Source organism: Sander vitreus, chromosome 12, assembly GCF_031162955.1.
Source record: "Sander vitreus isolate 19-12246 chromosome 12, sanVit1, whole genome shotgun sequence".
NCBI lineage: Eukaryota > Metazoa > Chordata > Actinopteri > Perciformes > Percidae > Sander > Sander vitreus.
The window spans coordinates 19,434,159-19,456,966 of NC_135866.1; the positions used below are offsets into that span (position 1 = coordinate 19,434,159).

General features: G+C 38.4%; 4 protein-coding genes across 6 annotated transcripts; 2 read left to right on the forward strand and 2 right to left on the reverse strand.

Annotated features, from left to right (window-relative positions):
- The first annotated feature begins 1,076 nt into the window (after positions 1-1,076).
- On the forward strand, positions 1,077-11,020 carry LOC144526754 (serine/threonine-protein kinase MAK-like). Its single transcript, XM_078264393.1, has 12 exons — positions 1,077-1,463; positions 2,515-2,569; positions 2,931-3,052; positions 4,032-4,114; positions 4,405-4,537; positions 5,428-5,599; positions 6,251-6,418; positions 7,034-7,348; positions 7,440-7,621; positions 7,702-7,823; positions 8,191-8,301; positions 10,570-11,020. The coding sequence occupies exons 1-12, from the start codon at positions 1,291-1,293 to the stop codon at positions 10,713-10,715; spliced, it is 1,782 nt and encodes a 593-aa protein (XP_078120519.1). The 5' UTR covers positions 1,077-1,290; the 3' UTR covers positions 10,716-11,020.
- A 105-nt stretch (positions 11,021-11,125) lies between these two features.
- On the reverse strand, positions 11,126-13,014 carry LOC144526753 (transmembrane protein 14C-like). 2 transcript variants are annotated; one of them, XM_078264391.1, is made up of 5 exons: positions 12,904-13,014; positions 12,663-12,747; positions 11,762-11,863; positions 11,594-11,681; positions 11,126-11,251 (listed from the first exon to the last, which is right to left on the reverse strand). In XM_078264391.1, exons 2-5 carry the CDS (start codon positions 12,736-12,738, stop codon positions 11,197-11,199), a joined length of 321 nt encoding a protein of 106 aa, XP_078120517.1. In that variant the 5' UTR covers positions 12,739-12,747; positions 12,904-13,014; the 3' UTR covers positions 11,126-11,196. The 2 variants fall into 2 exon arrangements, with proteins under 2 accessions (XP_078120517.1, XP_078120518.1); XM_078264392.1 differs by lacking the exon at positions 11,126-11,251 and adding an exon at positions 11,281-11,448.
- A 248-nt stretch (positions 13,015-13,262) lies between these two features.
- On the reverse strand, positions 13,263-17,243 carry pak1ip1 (PAK1 interacting protein 1). The gene is made up of 10 exons (XM_078264387.1): positions 16,898-17,243; positions 16,416-16,578; positions 15,649-15,769; positions 15,462-15,536; positions 15,323-15,375; positions 15,070-15,215; positions 14,434-14,531; positions 14,104-14,203; positions 13,779-13,908; positions 13,263-13,579 (listed from the first exon to the last, which is right to left on the reverse strand). Exons 1-10 carry the CDS (start codon positions 16,973-16,975, stop codon positions 13,470-13,472), a joined length of 1,074 nt encoding a protein of 357 aa, XP_078120513.1. The 5' UTR covers positions 16,976-17,243; the 3' UTR covers positions 13,263-13,469.
- Positions 17,244-17,602: 359 nt separating this feature from the next.
- LOC144526752 (uridylate-specific endoribonuclease C-like) lies at positions 17,603-22,730 on the forward strand. Of its 2 annotated transcripts, XM_078264388.1 has the most exons (7): positions 17,603-17,707; positions 19,779-19,878; positions 20,019-20,130; positions 20,213-20,334; positions 21,026-21,138; positions 21,688-21,841; positions 21,972-22,730. In XM_078264388.1, exons 1-7 carry the CDS (start codon positions 17,697-17,699, stop codon positions 22,230-22,232), a joined length of 873 nt encoding a protein of 290 aa, XP_078120514.1. In that variant the 5' UTR covers positions 17,603-17,696; the 3' UTR covers positions 22,233-22,730. The 2 variants fall into 2 exon arrangements, with proteins under 2 accessions (XP_078120514.1, XP_078120516.1); XM_078264390.1 differs by lacking the exons at positions 17,603-17,707; positions 20,213-20,334 and having other exon boundaries at positions 19,794-19,878.
- Positions 22,731-22,808: the final 78 nt, after the last annotated feature.

Genomic DNA, 22,808 nt, shown 5'->3' on the forward strand with positions numbered 1-22,808 from the left:
TATTTGGAAGAAAAGCCATATTCACAGCGTAGTTAAGGACCCATAAAATAGCATTAGAGCAATTTTCAGCCCAACCAATGTTACATACCCTATTAGGAGACCTTAAGGAACAGTGTGAAATACCCTATATAATCATTCTATCACCCCTTTAAGTACAATGTTGCATTTTATTGTGAAGCACTTTGTGATTTTTATCTGTGAAAGGTGCTAATAAACTTTACTTACTTACTTACTTACTTGCTATACTTGTACTTCACCTGAGTATTTCTATTTCCATTCTGCTATTTTATACTTCTACCTAACCACAATCTTCGAGGGAAATATCTATTTGTACTTTTACTTAAGTCAAATGAATTTGAATACAGGACTTTTGCTTGTAAGAGAGTATTTGTACACTGTGGTATTTCCACTTTTACTAAAAGATCTGAGTACTTCATCCACCGCTGTGTGTAACTAATGACTATTAATGGTTAATATATTATTTACTAATGTTTTATAGATCAGTTTTAAGCCATTAATAAAAAACACTTTTGGGTTGCCAGGCTGTGAGGAATCTGACTGGTGTTTATCCTCCTCTAGCAGATAAAACATGATAAGATAAAACTACAACAGTAAAATAAATGAATAAATAAAACAGTATAAAATAATTCTGAAACACATTAGCATAACACAGAGACAAAATATAAAAATAATAACTAATAAGTAAGTGTACTGACAAGAAAATAAATACACTTACTCGAGTTACATGCCTATGTGAATCACTGCTAGTGGGTATGGTATACAAATTCTAGAAAAGACAAAAGAAGAGAGAAACTAACTATAAACCAATAACAAGCCCATTAGTTCGAATTTATAACCCCTTTATACCTTATTACAAAGTGGTGACAAACTAGTCTACTCTTGCAATAGTTAACCTAGTATTATGTCATTTATAAATACACTGGCCCTAATTTGTGGCCTGTTTTGTGAGCCTGTTTTCTGGCACTCACTTTTAATCACATGTCAACTTTAATCCATTTCCCCTCACAGGAGATCGCCCTTCCTCTGTCAAGGCTTAGCTTAGGATAGGTGAGAAACAGTACAACAGGCAGAATCGAGACAGCGTCACTTTTCCACTCTCCCTCGCCAGGTAAACCTCCTACCAATCTGCAGAGAGAAAGGTAAAGGATGAGCGCTCATGTTTTATTTCTGTGTTTCTAGAGTAAAAGCCTTTGAGTAGCCTCACAGTGGCAGCACGATAGATCAGTGTAGGGGGCCATTGATCTGTGGAGGGATGTTACTGTGCTTACAATGACCAACTGTTGGACTGGGTGGGCCTGTCAAAGCTCCTCGGTGAAGGAGAGGCAGGGCTCTCTGTGGACGATGAACCGCTACACCACGCTAAAGCAGCTGGGGGATGGCACGTATGGCAGCGTGCTCCTGGGAAAGAGCAACCACACTGGGGAGCTGGTGGCCATTAAGAGGTGAGTGTAGCTCCACTAAATATGCTAGGGCTATACTGTATTGTTTTGTCTTGAAGCATTAAGCCGATTAAACCCTGAGAGACTGCTGCAAGGTGCTTCTCGGCTCTAGACTCAAACATGTTGCGTCCTTACATGGCTCACATGAAAAAAGAAAAGGTTTGAGTCAAAAGTGTTGCTTTTGTGTGCATCATGTATCATATTTTAGAGTAGATAAGCTGCTGGAATGACAAGATATAGGATTATTTTGACGATCAACAGATGCACAGACACCTTTACTATTGTTATTATTAGTAGTAGTATTGTTACCATATATTGTCATACTGTCCTTATTTGCCTGTAGACCACATTTTAAGGATGAGCTGTTTAATATCTTTGGCAAGAAATTAATAATAAATGTTTTACGAGGCTCCTTCAGGTACTGTTTGTAAATGTAAGGTTATAGTGCAAGCTGATGCTGATGACAGTGAAAGGAGTGAAAGTACACCGCATAGTGTTGCTGGAGTATGGGAAGAAAAAAAGAAGAAAGGTTAAAACAGGTTAAGCATGTAAAACATTTCAGTAAAGTACATATTGCAATACACTGTAGACCAGGATGCTGTTTTTACTTCTATTATGCTTGTGATGCAACATTTTTGGAGCCCATAATCACCGTAAAGAAAGCTCTCAAAAGTATTATACAATAGATTTTTATGAAGTGGTTTCCAACACATGCATATTAAATGAAAATTTAAAATTACTACATGATAATAAAAACATTATATAAATTCTGGGCATTTGATCCTTCAAATAAAAAAACTATTTTTTCCACTACATGTGGCTGCCAATGTAAAAAGTTGCTCAATGCTATCTTTATTAGCTCAAATTACTTAGCTCAATACAACTGTTGAAATAAATAATATAGATACAAGCCTGATAATGAGACAAAAATACCATTTCATATCTCTGACAAAAATTGGAGATGTGAGTTTTTAGAGGTCTGGGATGAGGTTAATTACAAAATGTCAACATAAACACTTATAGTCCAGCAATTCTGTTGTTGTTTTTTCAACAGGATGAAAAGGAAGTTTTACTCATGGGATGAGTGTTTGAATCTGAGAGAGGTGAAGGTGAGAATCATTATAGTCAGACAATAAATCCCATAGTTGATACAGCAGCTTTTAGATACACGACACTAAACGAGGAAGATGTCAGCTTCAAAATGTTCTCCTGTCATTTTTAATTCTGTTGCACTACATGATAAATTTCTCGATCCACTGAATAAGTGAATGACAAAGTGTTAAATTAATGCTACCTGAGACTGTTTATGAAAAGGAACGGACAATCAAACTATTGTTGGCATGTAATGTTTTTTGTACACCAGCCTTTTGGTGATAAGTGAAAAAGCTAATTTCAGGCAGTGTTGAGGCATTTGAGGTAATTTACTACTTACATAATAAGCGGATTCTTAATTACTATATTGTATTTCAGTCACTGAAGAAGTTGAACCATGCCAATGTGGTGAAACTGAAGGAAGTCATCAGAGAAAACGACTACCTCTACTTTGTCTTTGAGTATATGAAAGAAAACCTCTATCAGCTCATGAACGAAAGGTAAGAACACATTAGGCACATGCAGGGGCGATCCCAGGATTTTTTTGAATGGGGTGGCACGGGGGGGACCAATAATCAGTCAAGGGGGGGCCTGGGGGGGATGGATATTTTATCAGAATACAGCATTGAAAATCTGTAACAACCCAATGTAATTCTGCTAAATAAAACACATCACATTCATTATTCATTTCACTTGTTTCAAAAGAAAGATTGGCAGAACGGGCAGCCAAGTGACAGTACTCTGATCCAATGGGGGGGGTGTGGAGCAATCATATTTCGCCCTGTGCCCCCCTTCTAGCCCCGCCCCTGGTCACATGCATTTATTTCAGTCTTTTACCAGCTGTGTACACAGTTATTTTTGTGGTAAAATTCTGCAGCATGTTTTTTTTGTTTTTTTATTACCATTGGGAATGTGAGAATTATTTGCGTCAGATTGAGTCATCATGTGTCGGTCTTCGTTTTTGCAGAAACGTGTTGTTCCCTGAGTCAGTCGTCAGAAACATGACATTTCAGATATTACAGGGACTGTCCTTTATTCATAAACATGGTAGGTGATTTCAGCAAGGCTTTTCAGTACTAACTGAAGAAAAACTGACTCTGCTGTCTTTTCTGTCTTATATAATGCTGTGTTATCAAGCTGTCAGCACTGTCCTAGAATAAATAATTTTGTAATAAAGTAAACCAAAAAAACAACATATCTAAACTTGAAAAGTACATGAAAGCTGGATGGTTGATAAGACATCAGGCATCACAGGATTTTCTCTAGCCAAAAATGACTCACTTCTTCTGTGAGAAGAGGAGGTGTAAGTGGTCTAAAGCTTATCTGAACAGGTTTTTCTCTTTTCTATCAGCACAGTTTTTAGTGCTAGTGGGTGCTAGTGTCATTCCCACTTTAATAAGGCATGCATGTTTGCAAAGTGTTTTTTTCTTTATCCCCTCTTTCTTTCTTTTGTCTTTTACCACTTTTCCCCGCTGCCAGGGAAGATAAGATGTTTTCTGAAAATGAGATAAGGAACATTCTGTTCCAAGTATTGTCTGGCTTAGCATTTGTGCATAAGCACGGTAAGATACTTCTGTTGCCTTTGCTTTTCATTTCCAAGGCTTGGCTTGACTGTGCTTTCTCAGGTTAAAACATCTTTTTTATGATGTTTTAACTCTGTGTTTCAGATCTTTAAAAATTGGACCAAATTGTGATGCATCAATAGAGTTGTGTCAATATAAGTACTAAAAGTGGTAGTGGTTGTGATAGTGGTAGAAACTTAAAGGCAATAACAATTTTGTTTGAGAAAATAATGCAAATCTAGACAAATATCAGCATCAGCACATTTATTTGACTGTCTCATGTTTTTCAGGGTATTTCCATCGTGATATGAAACCAGAGAACTTGCTCTGCATGGGCCCAGAGCTGGTTAAGATTGCTGATTTTGGACTAGCCAGAGAAATCCGCTCGCAGCCACCTTACACTGATTATGTGTCCACAAGATGGTGAGACTAATTTATCTACAAGATAATATCAGGGCAATGTACAAGTCTTTCCTGTAGATGATATACATAACAAGTTATGATGGATGTTGTTGATCTGCAGCCTGACCTGAATCAAACTTACAGTAACAACGGCTGTAATATCACTTATCGTAACTGTATTTTGAGATTATTGGGGATCAGTCGGCTGGTATCCTCTATTTATACTACATAATAACATTAATTTACTGTCTGCTACTATCAACTTCAATGTTAATCTTATGTCATACTTCATATCATCAACATTTTTTAAATGTATTCATGCATTCAGCTTGTGGCGCAAACAGCAGTGAAGAATTTCATTTAGAAAATTCAACAGCGAACTCTTCCTTTAAAACACCTTAATTTTGATAATCCAACAAGCTGTCAACAATTTCATTGGGAACATTTCTTCACAGAAAATAGTTCCAATTAAAACCGTTTACAGTGATGTCTGTAGATTATCCAGAGCAACCAGGATGTAGTTTCTGGAAAGAGATGCCACTGTTGAATTCTTTAAATTATATATATATTCTGTAAGTATCATAAAGAAAAAATACCTTCATTGTATTGGGGTGAAAGCAAATACTGTATCTCAGAGACAGACGTCTTAAAACCTGGACAAACCAAACAAATACGATCTTCCTGGCTAGATACCACTATTAGTAGCCTAAGTGAGAAAATATGCTCTCAATAATCAATGCAGTAGCTCTCATTAGTTGCTAGTGAGAGACACAAACAGGTATTCTGTGTACGATAAGATGAAATAAGAACATTAACAAAAAAAGAGGCATTTAACAAGAGAGAGAGCAAGAGTAGAGTTAAATTACTGTATGCAAATGTTTCATAAATATCCTCCCATGCTGTTCTGACAGGTACCGAGCCCCAGAGGTTCTGCTAAAGTCTAAATCCTACAGCTCACCCATCGACATCTGGGCCGTGGGATGCATCATGGCGGAGCTCTACACACTCAGACCCCTGTTCCCTGGGAACAGTGAGGTGGATGAGATCTTTAAGATCTGTCAGGTGCTGGGAACGCTGAAGAAGGTGAACCATCACAACAAGGTGTCATATGTTGTGGTTCTGCTGACAACGTTCCTCTTCAGGGATTGCTCTGGTGCTGCAGGAAATTCTGCCGGATGCATGTCTTTTCGTCGATGTCCATTTTCTTCTGCTTTCTTTGTGTTGGAATTTTAAACTCCGGTGGATTTATGAGGACTATGGTTAACTGCTCCTCAGATCTCTGCAGGGTAAATCCAGACAGCTAGCTAGACTATCCTGTCCAATCTGAGTTTCCTGTTGCACGACTAAAACGACTTTTGAATGTACACGTTCCACCAAAACAAGTTCCTTCCTGAGGCTATTTTGCAGCGGCTCCAGGCAGAGCTTAGCACTGCCCATGATGATTGGGATTGGTTTAAAGAAATGCCAATAAACCAGAGCACGTTTTTCTCCCATCCCGGAATGCTGTGTGGACTAGCCAGACCCTCCTCCGCAGCGCTGTGGAGAAAGGTCTGGCAATGCGAGACTGTCGTGGATGTAACCAACCAGAATCTCTTAAATCATAGTGACAGCCTCTCGGCTTGGGCCCTTGTCATTCTATGATGCTAACATTACAAGCTATTTAATCTCATTTCTTTTCTTTTGTTGTGAAGGTTTTGTGACACATTTGTTTTCTCTTGTCTCTCACAACATCAGTCAGACTGGCCTGAGGGCTACAACCTGGCCACCTCAATGAACTTCCGCTTCCCAAAGTGCGTCCCCACTAGCCTCAGATCCCTGATCCCAAACGCCAGCAACGAGGCGATCACACTGATGAAAGACATGCTGCAGTGGGACCCTGAGAAAAGACCAAGTGCTGCTCAGGTATATTTAAAACCTATTGAGTTTGAACATAGATTGGTTGGAATAAACATACAAAGATGACAGGGAAGACATTATTTTGAGATGACTGTTTGCAGAGTAACACACGTGAATGCTTTTATCCTGAGCACCTTTGAGTACTTTGTGAGAGCATCTAGTTTTGGGACGGGAGGCCCAAATAGGAATCAATCAGCTTACCTTGGCTGTAATTAATACCAAACTTGACATCTGTGTGTACTACTGAAGCAATGCACATCCACTGACTTCATTAAAAGTGTGAGACAGACACAGATCATTATGAAAGCTTTTGAACTACTGCTGAAGCTTGAAAATTACAACAACAAAAAAAATAGTTTCCAGTGCTCTACATATTTACAGCATTCATATAGCACTATGAGAAATGTGCAGTGGTGGTTTGTCTCATTAGTCCTTTACAAGATATATCTTGCATTATATTCCATGTCCTATAAACAAGAACCCATGTCTATGTTCTTGTAAGCCCTATTAGTTTTTGCTATGGCTCCATTTTGTACATATTGTTTTAAATTTTTCTGTATATTTTCCCCATTTTTAATATGTTGTTTATCTTGCAAGGTATTTGTACTGTTTATGTTACAGGCTCTACGGTATCCATACTTCCATGTCGGCCAGGCACTCAGTGCTCCTCTGAAGTACTCAGAGCAACACAAGGCTCAGGCAAAGATATCCGAGGCGGCTGCAGAAACAAAGCCTCTGTCCCTCTGTAGGACGGACATAGAGTCCGGCGATCCAAGTAGGACACAGACCTGCAGCCAATCTCTCCACCAGCCCCTTCAGCAGATGCTTTTACCTCAGGACAACATGGAGCAAAGCACAAAACAAGAAATGTGTTCCACCACGCTGACAGAGGGGCAGCAGGAACCTCTCAGCCTGGTGAAAGACAGCTGGCAGGCTGTAAGTATCACTCAACAACTGCTAAATGTCAGAATGGGACCTTCTTGGGGCTTACAGAACTTTATTTTGTCTTTGTATGTTCATTTTAAAGCCTACAGGAGCAGAAAACGGCATAACTGGAGTGAGGACAGGACGTCGACGGTGGGGCCAGACGTCTTTCAGGTCCGTGGACAGCTGGGACGATGGTGAGGACGCAGACGCTGGAGTCTCCATCTCCAAAAAACCCACCATCAGCTCTCTGAAGGACAGGACACTGGAGGGGCCTAGCTGTCGGTTAGAACTCTTCATTTTCATGTGGAAGATGTGTTTTTATCACAGTTGTGAAAAAAATACAATATTAAGTTTTTGTCTAGATTGCCAGAGTCAAAGAACAACACAGGAGCAAAACTGCAGAGCAACAGCGGGCTGAACAGAGCTTATTCCATCACCTCGTCTGCCAAGCAACACTACCTCCGCCAGTCCAGATATCTGCCTGGTGAGAAACAGTGATCTACTGTATCACAAAAATCACATCAACAGTTTCCTTGGCCTCTGCAAAACCTTTGATTTCCTCTGCCTCACCCGAGGAGTGTTTTCTTTGTTTATTTATGTAGTTTCACAGTGAAGCCAAAAACTATACTCTAAACACTAAAACTAAAAAACACTAATAACACAAACATTCTGAGAAAAATTAAGAAATTAATTATACATTTATGTGATATTAAAAAGTGTATCTCTGCCTTAAACCAGTAAAAAAAAAGAGAGAGAAAAAGACCAACAGACAAAAATCCTTATCCCATCTGGGCAAATTGTTGTGATAGCTCAGTTACAGTGTTCATTCTAAACTGTTTTGTCCTTTTCAGGCATAAATCCAAAACACAACTCCTCAGTAGGAGGCCAGGTTGTCAGCAGAAACCTTTGGGGCAGCTCGTGTTTAACCAGAGGACAGATGCTGGAGTTTATTCTAAATAAAGGTAAGAAAGACTTGAGGACACACGTGTAGCGCCAATAGCTGTTTAAAAGAGCAGGTCAGATCAATTTTGCAGTGTAAAAGAATACAATGAATTAATAGATATGCTAGTAAGGGAATCAACCTTATTTTTGGTCAAGTATTAGCAACAAAATGTACTTAAAATATCAAAATACTCAGAATGCAGTGTCTACTGTCAGTGTTATACTATTATATTATTAGATCAGTATTGTAAAGTCTTAATTTTAAAATAACTTTAGCTCCTAAACAAATAAAGTGAAGTAAAAAGTAGAATATTTCTCTCTGAAATGTAGTGAAGTAGTATAAAGCAGCATAAAATGGCAATACTTATACTATAAGTAAAGTGCCTCAAAATTGTATTTGAGTAAATGTACTTACTTAATGTACTTAGTTATTTTCCACCACTGGATCCTGGTGTAATATTTCTAATTCCCTCTGACCTGATGCAGCAAACCAGTCCTGTCTGATATTTCAGCAGTTTAAAATGCCGTTAATTATTTGAAAATACAATAATTTCACACAGGTTTTAAAGTAACATGACATCATGTGAGGCTAGAGAACAACTCTATTATGATTTACTGTTTTTATCACTCAATCCCCGGGTAGGGAAGGCAAATAGAATTTTGTAACTACAGCAGCTAATTACAGCATCAAACTGATAACAACATCAGTGTAACTTGCAACCAGTTTTTATCTATTCTGTGCTGAAAAGAGGAAAGCAGTAATATTCACGAGTCGCCCCGGGTGACATATATGACTCACCCGCCACACAAAAAGCATGTATTCCTTTTCTCTACATGAGAGTATGAAGCAGCCAGACCTAAATTATACCTAACGTCCTTCCAAGATGTCGACTGGAAAAAAACACTTCAGATTTCCTGTTTTCTGGTGTTCTGTTTTCCTCCTACACTCACCCCTCCTCTTTTCTTTCCATATTGTGCTGTGGTTTTAGATAGAGATTTTGAGTACTTTATTAATCCCAGCAGGATTGTTTTGTTACAGCAGCTTAGAGCATTTAAGACAAAATAAAAAAGCAAAGAAATATACAATACTTATCAACGAGATACAATACTTATAAACAGTACCTTAAATAAAAAGTGTGCAGCTTTTTTTTTATACCCTACATTAATACATAGTGCAAGTAGTGGAAAATGAAATGCTGATTATACTGTAAGGTTAGAGTGCAGTTATGGCTCAGATAATTTCATTCTAAAGTGGATGAAAGGCGTATGGCTCAGTCTGTATCAGTGTTTAGTCCGTTAGGGGGAAGCGTGAGGCTTCACCTCCTCACCCCCCCTTCCCTGACTCCTGACACAGAGGCGACTGGTTGCACAGGGGAGATGGCAGCTGGCAGGAAGGACCTCCTGTAGCGGCCCTTTTCTCCGCCCAAGGAGGACGCTCTCAAATTTAGGAGCGGTTCACAGAATTAGAGGTGGTCTTTGTGGCTTATGAGGATGTCTCTACCTCGCTGTCAGATGGAGATAACTGACATTGTTGAAATCTCAAGATGAAGCAATTAAAAAGTAACGTAAAAGTAATGACATCAGTGGAGTGGTTTACATCGCATTCTTCATTGTCCTTTCCAGACTCCTTCATGAGCCACTCCAACAACCCAAACAAAACACACATGTCACCTTTACAGAAGACTGAAACAAGAGCCGCTAGACAGAGGATTACACTGGCACCTATAGGAGGCACCTCTGCTAGTGAGTCACAACAGGAGAACTTTTTTATTTTCTCAGACAGAATAATGGTTGAGTCAGACCTTTCTTGGTTCAGTGTTGCCTGGTACTAATCAAGTTGGATGGTACAGGAAGCTACTGTTGTGTGTTTGGAGAGCAGTTTCTTCATGAGTACACTTCTTTAACTTTATCTTCCATTATACTTTAACAAAAGCGCCCCCTGGAGTTCAAAAGGAGTCAATGTCTTCCTTATAGATAGACGTGTCTGAGAGGATTGTCACTGAAGGGGCTTTCAAAGGATTTTTTTTTTTTTACCAGTACTATCAGACCCTGATAGTGTCATGTGTTTCAACCTGAATTTGTATCCACTTTCTTCTGTGAATCTTGTAGTTGATCTAAGAGTTGAGTCTAAAATAAACTCATCCAAGAGCAAGACCTCCTCAAATAAACTGCTGCTCTCAAATGAAGGTAAAGATAAATCTGCCCTATGAGCACAAGAAATGCAGCTTTACATCGCGTTCCGAGTTTAGCCTGATACACTTTCCTTCTCTCTCACGATGATTTCCCAGAATATGAAGGATGGAGGAGCAGATCTCTGAATCCTCAGAACCCTGGATCCAGCGTTACAGGGAAGAACACCTTTTCAAGGAGCACAAACACCCAGCCAGTGCACGGACGAGTAGACTGGACTGCCAAATACGGAGGCCACCAGTAGCAGTCCACTCTGCTCCACCAGTGACTCATGGGAAAAGTTCCCACTGCACTTTAGCCAGGAAATACAGGCTTCAGAGAAGTGTTTCTTACTAGTCTGTTGTAACATTTGACATGCTATTAAAACCTTGTTCAGTGTTGTACAAGTGTCCCATAACTTCTATGGTCAGTGTTTTTTTTTAATATAGTAGAAATTAAATAAAGTAGTTATTTCTTTATCAAAGTAGGTACATTTATTGTTTTACAGCAGCAGATACATTTACAAGCTAACATCACCTAACTGTATACAAATGTACTTTATTTTCTTATACCCTTTCCTCTAAAAAAGTATTTATATCACATTTTTTATACAGATCCAGACTGTATTAGAAAACCACATCAAGGGAATGTTTGCGAATGAAGAGTATGTGGGAGCACAAATGAGATTTTTTTTATGTCAAAAATGTATACACACAGAAAAGGTATATTTACATATTTTCATGTTTTCATTTATGTGGTTTCCTCTGCATTCCAGTGATGATTTTTACCAGCATTAGTCCACTGAAAAGAAACATTTATATCAGGATATGGTAAATAAAGGACTGAAAAGTAAATGTGTTTATTTCTGTTTGTCTCAGGTTTATGAAAGCAAATGTCTACAGTCCACATGGTGCAGAATGTTGTAAATGTTGTTTATGTTTACCTTGTTCAGCTTTGTTGTCCTTGTTTTTAGCCATATGTCTATTTCTGTTCATGTACTTTAAAAGCAACAATGAGCTGGAGTCAGATGTCTTGTATGCGTTCACACTTACTTGGCCATTAAAGCTGGTTGTGTTACTAAATGATTATACCAGAAACAGTCAGAGGGAAAGTAAAATCTGAAAAGAAGAAATTATGTATTACCTTGCTAAAGTCATTAAACCAGCTGGCATGAACTTCCATGAGTTGAGAAATCTCAGTCCCATCACCACAGCCAGAGTTCCCGAGGTGCCTGCAGGGAAACAGTTGTTGCCGTGTGTTTGTGAAAGCTGCAGCTGGACTGTCACAGTTTAACAAACTTAACTTGCTTACCTAGTGAAAGCCAGACATTCTTGGAATTTTGAGATGCCAGATAAGCACCGACTGCAGCCAACAGGCCGAACAAGAGCCCTGCAGCCAGGGAGGCGAAGCTGCCTGTGGAGGAAACACAGGTTTTATTTTGAAACTTTTATTTTGAAATCAACACTTGATTACATTTTATGGATTTGTCCACCTCATTTATATTAAAAAGGCCTCTCAATATAACACAATACAATTCAACAGCACCACAAACTTAAACCTCCTAAATGACCGCAAAAAAAAGTGAACATAAGAGCTTTCAAGAAGGTAGGATTTATTGCTATTACTATTTTGGTAACTGTCATTTTTCACGCTAAAACATGTCATGGTTCCAGCTTCACAAATGTGAAGATTAGCTAAATTTACATTGTGATTATTATTATTTTTCAATAATTTTGAATTCTAGACTATTGGTACTATACGCCAAACAATCAATTGATAAAACAAGAAAATAATCAGTAGATTAATCCATAATGAAAATAATCATTAGTTGCAGTCCTATATAAACTAGTTAATAAATTAGCCTCAACCAACAAACATTACAGCAGTAAAATCCTGCTTTTACATTAAAATCAATTTTATTTGTCATGTCATGTTAATGCATGAGTAATAATAATCAAAAGATATATCAGTCACAGGGCCATTTTTCTGCATTACTTACTTTTAATACGTTAAGTACAATTTCCTGATTATACCTAACGTTATATACTAAATATTTTCAATGCAGGCCTTTTACTTGTAACAGTATTTTTTTACAGTGTGGTATTAGTACTTTTACGGTTACCTAAGGATCTGACTCATAGGCTGTATATAAAGAGAGCTGAATACTTCCTCCACCACTGTATAGCTAGTTATATTGCTGTGTTTTTCTTACCTGCTTTCACGTAACCTATGATTCCTCCTGCTGACACCAGAGCAGCATAGCTGAACCCAACCCAGTCTACAGCCATGTCAGGATGCTGGAGAAAATCAGTTTATACGAGGAATCAGAGGAAACACTTTACCAGAACTTGTCAACAGTTAAAACAGTTAATAATGGCGACAAATAACATGTCAATTCTGTTTACAATTACATATCACACTAAACGTACTAAAAATAAAAACATTAGTCTTACCTGAATTTATGAAAATTTAAGATAGCAGCAGTTTGGTTTAGAACCTAGCAACTTCCGAATGTTAACGTTCTGATTATGTCACTTCCGATATAATTTAACAAAATAAAAGTATGTGAACATTGTTGATTATTTCGTAGTAACTCCGCAGCGTTGTGGCAATCCGATACGATTTGTTAGTTAATAACTTATCACTCTTCAACAGGGCCAAAGGACGAAAGTGGTGCCCCATAATCGAGTCGTGACTATCCTGTCACAAAGACAGCAAATATATCCTTCAAAACATACAATCAGCATCTGTGCTTTACCACCTCCTAGTGGTAACCACGAGTAAAGTATTTGACAAAATAAAATACAGTAAATGGATTATAAAACGTTTTTATTTTTGCATATCTCATTTTCCATTGTCTTTTTTTCTTCTTTTCATTGTTGACTGTCACAAACTCGGTTCTTAAAAGCTTCACTTTATGACCTCCCCGTGGCAACCACAACAGCACATGCATATGTGACCAAATAAGTCCAGACATAAGTCCACCAATAATAAAACAGATTTATTTTTTTTCCCCATTTTATTTTCCACCGCCCTTTTTCTTCTTTTTGGGTTTACTCTCGTCTTCTAGAACGACTTCTTCTGCTACAATTTGGACTCTTTTCGTCTTTGAAAGCTCCTGTGCGAGTTCTGTGGACAGAAGCAAACAGATTTATTTATTTAGATTTTAGTGGGAGAAAGCTGAACCACCTACAGTTCCTATCAACATGGAAACTCAAAAATACCAAAATCCCCAGCTTCAGTATACTAATATCTATAGCTCAAATCTTTTTCATAACTTGATGATGAAATGGAACAAAAGTCAGTGTTTGCAGGACAACTACGGTACCTTCAGATGTTGTTGCCTTAGCTGCTGGTTCCTCAGCGGTCTGCTGCACTGATGAAGGTTTCCACACAGCAAGGCATGTCAGTCTGGCCGTTGTGTTCACTTCCCCAAGTAGAGTGGGAGACTCCAGCTCCTGTTGGACAACAGGAGTACATTGCTAGATCAACAGCAGTTCGTCATTTTTGCCAATTCTTGTTTTTGCCAAACAGATTTGTTGATATATCAAAGTCTCGTAACAGAATGTTTTTTTATGTCTGACATTCATCTGAATATCTATACACTCAAATGTTTATAAATAAACATTAACAATGTTTAACAAGAGACATGCCTCTTTTAGATTGAGTTTCCACATTTTGATGAATCCGTCGTTTGAAGCCGTCACCAGCACGCAGTAATCCTCCATCATGAAACTGTCAACCGCTTTCACTCTGAAATCACAAAAGGATGTAGGTTTGTTCGCTATCTTTTCACCAATATGTGATGTAAAATAAACACTTGTCTGCGATATGAAGATATTTTGGTATAAGTTTCAATTTTTTGCAATAAAATATATAAGCCTTTACTTTCAATACATGCTACAAACACCTGCACCTAATAACTTTCAGATATACAGTACATGGTGGTGGATTTGTGAAGTAAAAAAACACTACGAATTTACCTGGTTTCATGAGCCTTAAACTCACACACCCATTTTTCTTTTCCCAGGTCACAAAACCTCACAATTTCATCGTCTCCTGCGACGGCCAGGATGGAGTTCTGAAAAACAAGCAGGATTACAACATCTATTTAAACTCATTGTCATGTTGCTTATTATTGTCATATCTTGATGTAATAGCAAATACAAATCAGCTCAACCACAACAATCTATATATCACATATAGATGTCACTGTAAGTGCAAGTTTCTCAGAGTCATAGGGTGCTTCTCACGTCGCTCATTTGATAGCTTTCCGACTCCTCGGTCGAACCGGATGTTGTTCCGTCCCTCTTCGGTGAAGGCCGTCTCAAAGCTATTATTACTGCCCCAAGGAGCAAGCATCGAAGAGGGATCACCGAGGAGCCATTAGCAAGGATACACAAGAGCAGCCTTCCCGAAAGCCGTGCAGCTGAAAGCTGTTGCCAACTCCGCCCATACAGCTGACAAATTCACGTGAGGCTTCAGAGGAAAGGACGTCTCATCCCTCTAAAACATATTTCCTCGGTTCCTCTCTCCTCCCATGAGGAAGGGAAGGCAAGTGGAGGAGTCGAGGAGGCAATTTAAGCAACATGAGAAGCACCTGTAGTCAAGGAACTCACATTTAGGAACTTAACAGATGATATCCTCTTGGGGTTTGTGATTGTTCCTGTCACAGAGGCTGTCTCCAGGTCGTAAATGTTCACTTTGTCATTCACCACAGCCACATATTTATCCCCATCTGGAGACCATTTCACAATGTGTGCATCTGTTAAAAGTGTAGGGAACAAAAAAGGTTGAAGTCATTTCAAACATACTAATATTGCTAAAATAACTTGATCAGTTCTTAACTTCAGAATCCAAAAGGAGGCTTACTCTGTTTTATGTTTTTGATGAAGGCCGATCTTCCGTTAATTAGATTCCATGTTCTAAAATGATAAAAAAGAGCAAAACAGTTTTTTTTATTTTTATTTCCCATTAAATGAATGGTCTCTACTCACGGACTGAATTTTACCTGAGAGTCTTATCTGTCCCAACTGAAAGAGCAAGTTTCCCAGACGGATGGACAGACAGCGATGTGACATGGCCACTGAGCAAAACAAGAGGATTAAGCAAGTTACTTTAACTCCAACAAAATACAACAATACCACAAACACAACCATCTCAGTGCTTCTGCAGCATCTCTCTCTCTGTGTGCTTACTGGTGAGCTTTGATGGATTTCAGACACTCCCACTTCTTCGTGCTCCACACACATATGAGTCCATCCTCTCCTCCGCTCAGTAAATGAGATGCCCCATAAAACTCTAGGCAGGTGATGGTGCCTGTGCAATACAGAGAAGTTTGGGTCAGGTGTGCAGACCACAAAGCTAGGGTCTTTCATTTCTTTACAGCTTGAAAAACAGTCAAATGTAAACAAGGTAAATTCTTCAATGATATTTTATTCTCCTTGTTCCACAGTAAAGAAAATAAATAAAGTCATCAGGGGCCAAGTAAATCAGGCCCCACCAGTCTTTCAAACTACAAATCATGAGGCAAAAGCAGTTTAGTTACAATACCTATAGCCTACCACAAATGAGGAAATGGGAGAGAGATTGTGACTTTAAAACAAGCAACAAAATTGAAATTGGCATGTCACAAAAGAATGCAGCAGTTTTCTCAATATCTCTAAATTACGTTTATTTTTTTTTAAATAAGAAAGTAATCTTTCGTGTGGATTTTATTTTTTTGTTTTCACAAGAAATTAAAAAAATAGAATTGTCTTTGTCCATGTCCTTTCTAACCATCCATATGTCATCAGTCTCTACTGCAGCCTTGGTATTTTCATGTAGAAGGTTACATGCCATCACATGAACTTGACCACAGGCTACAGACATCTTTAGGAAGCCCCCTATATCAAACAAGAAATCTTAGTGCCACAACTACTTGGTCTACATTGTAGAATTGGTCAGTGTACATAATGATACTCACCATCATGATGCAGCAAAGCTCCGTGTTCAGTCTTCTTCTTCATGTCGTACAGCTGTATGGTCTCATCTTTGCTTCCTGTGACAACAAACCTCTCACTGGCTGCAGCGGCTGATATGGACGCTGTGTGCGCGTGATGTGTGAAGTTCGCCTTGGCTGTCCACTCCTGCATGACGAACAAAAAACGATTGGGAATTAATGGACTTTAGTACTTAAGTACTGAAACAGGGAGAAAACACACAGAATCTAGGTTTCTGACAGTGCCAGTTAGTTAAAACAGGTTACACTATTCATCACCCGACTAAAAACATGAAATCGTTGGTCCTAGTTAACACACAGGTTGCCCTGTAGGACTACCCATCAATCCCAGTGACAGTTTAGTTTTCAAGTGACAGAGAGCAGAAAATACAACGCAGACCAGTCGGGACATTAACTAATATAACTATTATTATTGTTACAAAACAAAAAAAATAAGACAGACTTACTTCCCCATCAGTATTCACTCGGTAACCAAAGGCGATCTGCTCGTAGCTCCCAGCAATCAGCTCCAGTACAGCTGCCATGCTGCCACTTGTCGCTACAGAGTGCTAAGCTAGAAAGGTTAGCTTTCATTAAACGTCAGCTTTATCTGTCGTCCCGTTTGACCAACAGCTAATTACAGCTACTAACAGTCAAATCAGAAACCTACATGTGAAACACTGAGACAATAAACAGCGTGGTGAAGCTATTTAAACATGACTATCTATTCGCTATTTTTGCCAAACCCATATCAAAACAACGTGTGCGGCTGTTGCGCTTGCGCAAAAGTCATCTTCCTTCCATCTGGTAGTGGTTTTCAAAATAAAAGCAGGTGTTGTGAGACTGCACTGGCACCGTTGTATTACGGTTTCCGTGTTGAACGGTCAGAACTGTGTGGAAAAACTGGTTTGAGTATGTTTTCTCTCGTTTGTCTCCTAAAGTGACGTACAGTGTGGAACCCCACTTGACGCAGATACAGGAAAGTACTCAGTTGTCTGAGTCGTCTCTCTATCTGTTCTCTGGCCATCCATGCTCTGCCCCATAGACTGTTAATATTAAAATAATTAATATTTACAGTCAATGCTCTGCCCCCTTACCATGGACGTATTAGGGATCCGCCCTTCTAATCAGGGACGGGGGCGTCTCCGGGTCTTGTAATTGGCTGGTTCTTTTGGGAACGTCATGATTGACGCCGATAACTGTCCGCATGAGTAGTTCAGTAGTAGATGAGAAGTCAGAGAGTAAAATTTACCACTGAACGAAAACATGGCAAAGGGGTAAGTTTTTGGTGACAATTGCAGAGCAGAGAGACACCAGAATAACTTATCTTTTAATTTGTTTTCTTCAGTTCCTGTATGTGCATATTTCTTTAGCTGATTAGTGACATTTTCAGCCAACTTTCGACCGCTTTACGTTGTTTCCATTCAAAATATAAATATTTTATGTAAACTTCAGCCAAACTGTAACACAATACTTGGGGTCTTTTCGATGGTAATGTCGAGAGAAAGTAAAGGTTTGTAGGTTGTGTTTCTAAAACACAAATGTCCTTCTGGTTTAGACCATCAGCTGTTCTCAGTGCAGATTACAGGTTTTTACAGTGGATTTCTGGATGTTATGTGTTAGAGTTTGTTTGTTTGTTTGTGAGTGCTGCAGGGTCTGGTAGTGATTAGTGGGTTAAATTATACAACAGAACAAAAAGAACAGGACTTGAGTAGAAATACCCTCTGCTGCAATGAAGTGTGTGGCTGTTCTCCCTTGTGATATGCACAACTAATTTAAGAAGAGAGAAGTTTCTGTATTAGTCCTCCTTCCGGTCTTACTCAAATTTGTTTCCCCAATATGTCAAACATCTGCTCTGTTTAAATGGCCGGAAGGGTGTGGCAGTTATGAGATATTTTAAATGTCATTGTCACTTGACGCTAATATACAGTAATGATCAGATTGAGCAGATACCCTGAATCATATTTGGCCAACAGTTAGTGGCACAATAAAACAGCATCTTGAAGTTTTTTGGTCTATCTCATGTTACAGTTGTAACTTAATGAATGCATAACTTTAATGGAGTCAAGGTTTTCTCGACTGGCCTTTTTTTTCTGCTGGCATTGTGATGTCTAACAAAAGAAAACTCCAGGAACCAGCAACACCAGTCCCTGGAAACACACCAAAAAAAACAAAAACAACAGAAGGCCTCCAGCTGCTGTAGCGAATGCAAGCATTTGTAGGTGACATGACTGTCCCCGGTCGGAGGACCTAAGTTTAGTTCAGTTAGCTAAGTTTTAATGTAACGCTGACATGCACTCAAGCCTTTTATTAATATAGGCCTACTTAAATGGAAAACATAAACAAAATAGTCAATGTCAATAAGTTGACCCTTACAATTTAAATTTTTTCTTGATTAGATAAGAGGGCGTTTCAAAACACTGTGATCGAATTGTAGTTGCATTTGCTTGAAATAGTAATTTCACCCTCTTTCCTCTTAGTGCTTCTTAACCTTGAAGATACTGTGTACTCTATCTCTCTCTCTCTCTCTCTCTCTCTCTATATATATATATATATATATATATATATATATATATATATATATATATATATATATATATATATATATATATCTACTGAGCCACATTATGAGTGAGTTATACAAGGATTTGGTTTAAATTACAGCAATTTCTTGTGCAGATGTTTATCTGAATAAATAAATCAAGCAACACATTCTCATAAAAGCGTACCATGATGGTTACCTAAATGGCACTATTTGATTAGTTTAACTGGTTGGTTTAATCATTGGTGGTAAAACTAATTACCTCTTTTAAATCTAACTGGTTGGGAATGTTTGAATGTGTTTATAAAAGGCTACTATTGGGAGAAAAAAAAACATGTAGGTCAGTAAAGGATAAAATAAATACATCACTCAAAGTTGACGGAAGGTTATCACACAGAAGTTAATAATTTCAGCGAATGGAGTAAATATGTGTGTCTTTAAACTTTTTAACAATAGGCCTTTTTCACAGAAGACCTGTTTAGCTGCTTTAGTTTCAGATCTTGTGCACGCTGGCTCACTGTCATACTGTCATGACTTACTGGGACACTTGAATAGAACGGAGCCACCGTTAATGTTGTAACACAGGCTTTTCCCACTGTGGCAAGTCTAAATGTCTGCTGTGAAAAAGGCCTATTGTCTCTGAATTCTCTCTCTAAAGAACAAAAACAAACCTCTGAAAAACATTTGTATTAGTTTGAGCAGGTTTCAATGTCGGAAATAATCTAATTCTATTGTGCCATTTCTGTTTTGTTTACCACCAATACTCTACTTACTTCATTGCATTTGTTTTATTTGCATTTTAACAGGAAACAGGCCGACAAGGAGCTCACCGATGTGCTTAACCAACTCTGGCGCCTGGATACCAACCGTCTCAGGCCGGGGACTGATTACATCATTTCCCTCCAGGTCAGTATCACAAGTCTGCCTTCAGAACTTCTCTGCAATGCAAAACACTCAGTGATACACACAATCCATGCAAACCCCATGCAGTCAGTTTTCCTGCCTTTTGCATTTACATGCTGTTGTGTGTTATGTGTTTTGCTCAGGGAAGGGCAGGTTATGTGGCTCAGGGCAGTAACTATGCCAGAGACAACGCCAAGGCTCCGCTCTTCACATATGTCAACGAAGACAAACTCAAGGGTATCAAGACATATTTACGTAAGTTTCATTTTTTTCTCCATTACACTTCTTGTACTTTTGCTACTACCTAAATTTTTTAACAAGCATGTTTTTAATGCAGATTTCATGAACTTGCTGGACAACTATGAGGTGTCTACAGGTGTATCAGAGACAGTGACATCAGAGGAGCAAAAAGAGAACATGCTCTTTATTGATTCTATCATGGAGACCAATGTCATGAAGGTGCAGTGGCTGTGAGAGAGAAGGCGTCATCTCTTTAACACATATATCATCACAATCAAACAACACACTGATCCTACACAACACTTCACAACAAGAAGTATTTTAGTGGAAACACTAAAGACTTTTAGCACAAGAATGGAAAGTGAATATTCACACAAAATATCAGCCACAGACTGCAGAAAACAGTTTACCTTCAATACTCAATAGATTGGTAGAATGAGTTCAACTGTATACCATATATTATTGTAATATAAAAATAACATACTGTAACTTTTCTTTTTAACTATTGTGTAGCACAAAATTATGACTGTATTTTCTTCTTTTAGTTATACATACACTTTGCATCCTTATTTTAGGATATTCCTTTATGCATTTTATTTTTTTTGTAATACTTTGCAAAGGTATTACTGGTTAACAAAGCAACCTCAAAACAACATCAGTTTAGGAGCTGTTCTGGAGCCTAATCACAAGATCTTCCTCAGCAAGAATTTTACCCAGTCATGGGTCTGTAGTTGTTCAAATATCTGTTTTTCCAAACACAAGATTTACCTTTCAATTTCAAGCATAATACAGTTTTAGCCTGACAAACTATCTTCATTATCAGTATGCTCTATTTTCTGCACTGTACTGGTCTACTATATATATATATATATTTATATATATCATTATACTGTTTGTTTTTTCTTTATAGTGTGCTCACAAGTATCTGGTCAGGAAGGGGCAGTCGCAATCAGACCCTGGACAGTTTAAGAAACAGCTGTATGACATCTGGTTTCGCCTCTACCACCGGGACAGGAGTGGAGGGTGAGTTTCAAAATAATAGCAAGGGGAGCTATTGTAATGTAGAAAGAGATGATCCTGGAGGTTAGCAGAGAGAGCACAGGTTTAATCATCTACAGAAAATCTTGTGGAAGTCAACCTTTACTGTTTTCTGCAGCTGAATTAGCTGGCATGGAGACAGATAAATATCCTTCTGAAGAATCATTAAGGAATGTAAAAATATATACATGAATAAATACAGTGCTACAACACTTAGTGTATTCTATGTTTTGTATTCTTTTTTTAATTAATAGTTAAGTTACAATTACTGCATGTGGTAATCCTGTTATTAGACTGAGAAAAGATAATATAAATATATATTCAAATAAAGAATAAATCTTTGACAAAAAATAAACACTTACTAGCTTTGCTGGAGCTTTTAACCACATCTCACAGTCTACATCAGTTAATGAAGTTTTGATCCGTAAGAAGGTAGTAAGTAATTTGAGGTTAAACTGTTTTTAGTCAAACTATTATTTCCAAGGTCAATAATGTACTTTCATCTTTGAAACATATTGTTGTTTTTCATTATAGTGAGGATTCCTGTGGATTTGAACATGTGTTTGTGGGAGAAACCAAGTTTGATCGGGAGATTATGGGTCTTCACAACTGGATCCAGTTCTACCTGCAGGAAAAACACAACCATATTGACTATAAAGGCTACAAAGCAAGAGAAGGCAAAGATACAGTAAGAAAATACTGTGTCTACATTATGAAGATACTGAAAAAAAACTCTATTGCAACAATCAGTGCTGTTACTGAACAACAGATAAATGTATGAGTTCCTTAATGAGTTTTTTCCTATCATTGTTTTACAGCCTGATGAAGACGACCACGTCCTGAACCTGCAGTTCAGTTGGAAAGGCCTGGTGAAGCCGATTGGTGGCTCCTTTATTGGTGTCAGTCCAGAGTTTGAGGTGGCTCTCTTCACCATCATCTTTCTCATGTCGACTGAGAAGAGGACGTCCGTGGTGGTGAAAGTGGACGAGTATGCGCTGGAGCTGGTTGTCTATCGGCATAGGGGCTCCATCGGCACATCCTACCCCACACTGCTCAGCAGCAACCACAGGGATCTGTAATATCACTCCACCTGAGCTGTCAGCTGTTTTATTTTTTAAAGATTATTTTTGGGCATTTATTTGACAGGACAGCTGAAGACATGAAAGGGAAGAGATAGGGGGAGTTGGAGTCGAACCCGGGCCCGCTGCATCGAGGAGTAAACCCTCCACACATGGGCGCCCGCTCTACCAACTGAGATATCTGGGAGCCCTAAACATTTACATTTTTAACAATTTGTGTTGAACTTTGATTTAATTCCCATGCAGTATAACTGTAACACAAATCTGGATCAGGTTCTCTTTGCAGTAGTCTCACATTGCTGGACCTACTGTATCTCCACAGAGCTGCAATCTTTGCACTAAATGTCAGGCTTAAACTGTCTATAATGAACAAAGTTTTTAGCCTAAGCCCCCCTGATCTGGATTGATATCATGGAAGGAATGTAGCTTGTTATAATCATGTATCTGTCTTAAATTGTATACTATTATAGAGTAAATAAAAGTTCTTTTGTCTACAAAGTTGTTAGCATTTTTATTCTCCTGTTTGTTTAAATTAGGCCTGATAGTTCCCCCAGATTTAGTCTATCTAGATATAAA

Bases quoted from the DNA above. Each gene is read 5' to 3' on its own strand.
- LOC144526752 (XM_078264388.1), top strand. The intron at 19,879-20,018 runs GTCAGTATCACA...TGTTTTGCTCAG, and splicing joins ATTACATCATTTCCCTCCAG to GGAAGGGCAGGTTATGTGGC. The intron at 20,335-21,025 runs GTGCAGTGGCTG...TTTTCTTTATAG, and splicing joins TGGAGACCAATGTCATGAAG to TGTGCTCACAAGTATCTGGT.
- LOC144526753 (XM_078264391.1), bottom strand. From the start codon at position 12,738: ATGGCTGTAGACTGGGTTGGGTTCAGCTATGCTGCTCTGGTGTCAGCA. The intron at 11,682-11,761 runs GTAAGCAAGTTA...GTTTCCCTGCAG, and splicing joins GAATGTCTGGCTTTCACTAG to GCACCTCGGGAACTCTGGCT. The intron at 11,252-11,593 runs GTAATACATAAT...GTTTCTTTTCAG, and splicing joins GGTTTAATGACTTTAGCAAG to TGGACTAATGCTGGTAAAAA.
- LOC144526754 (XM_078264393.1), top strand. From the start codon at position 1,291: ATGACCAACTGTTGGACTGGGTGGGCCTGTCAAAGCTCCTCGGTGAAG. The intron at 2,570-2,930 runs GTGAGAATCATT...ATTGTATTTCAG, and splicing joins TGAATCTGAGAGAGGTGAAG to TCACTGAAGAAGTTGAACCA. The intron at 4,115-4,404 runs GTAAGATACTTC...CATGTTTTTCAG, and splicing joins AGCATTTGTGCATAAGCACG to GGTATTTCCATCGTGATATG.
- pak1ip1 (XM_078264387.1), bottom strand. From the start codon at position 16,975: ATGGCAGCTGTACTGGAGCTGATTGCTGGGAGCTACGAGCAGATCGCC. The intron at 15,376-15,461 runs GTAAAATTCAGT...TTATCATTTTAG, and splicing joins GGGACAGATAAGACTCTCAG to AACATGGAATCTAATTAACG. The intron at 13,580-13,778 runs GTACCGTAGTTG...TTCTGTCCACAG, and splicing joins TAAGGCAACAACATCTGAAG to AACTCGCACAGGAGCTTTCA.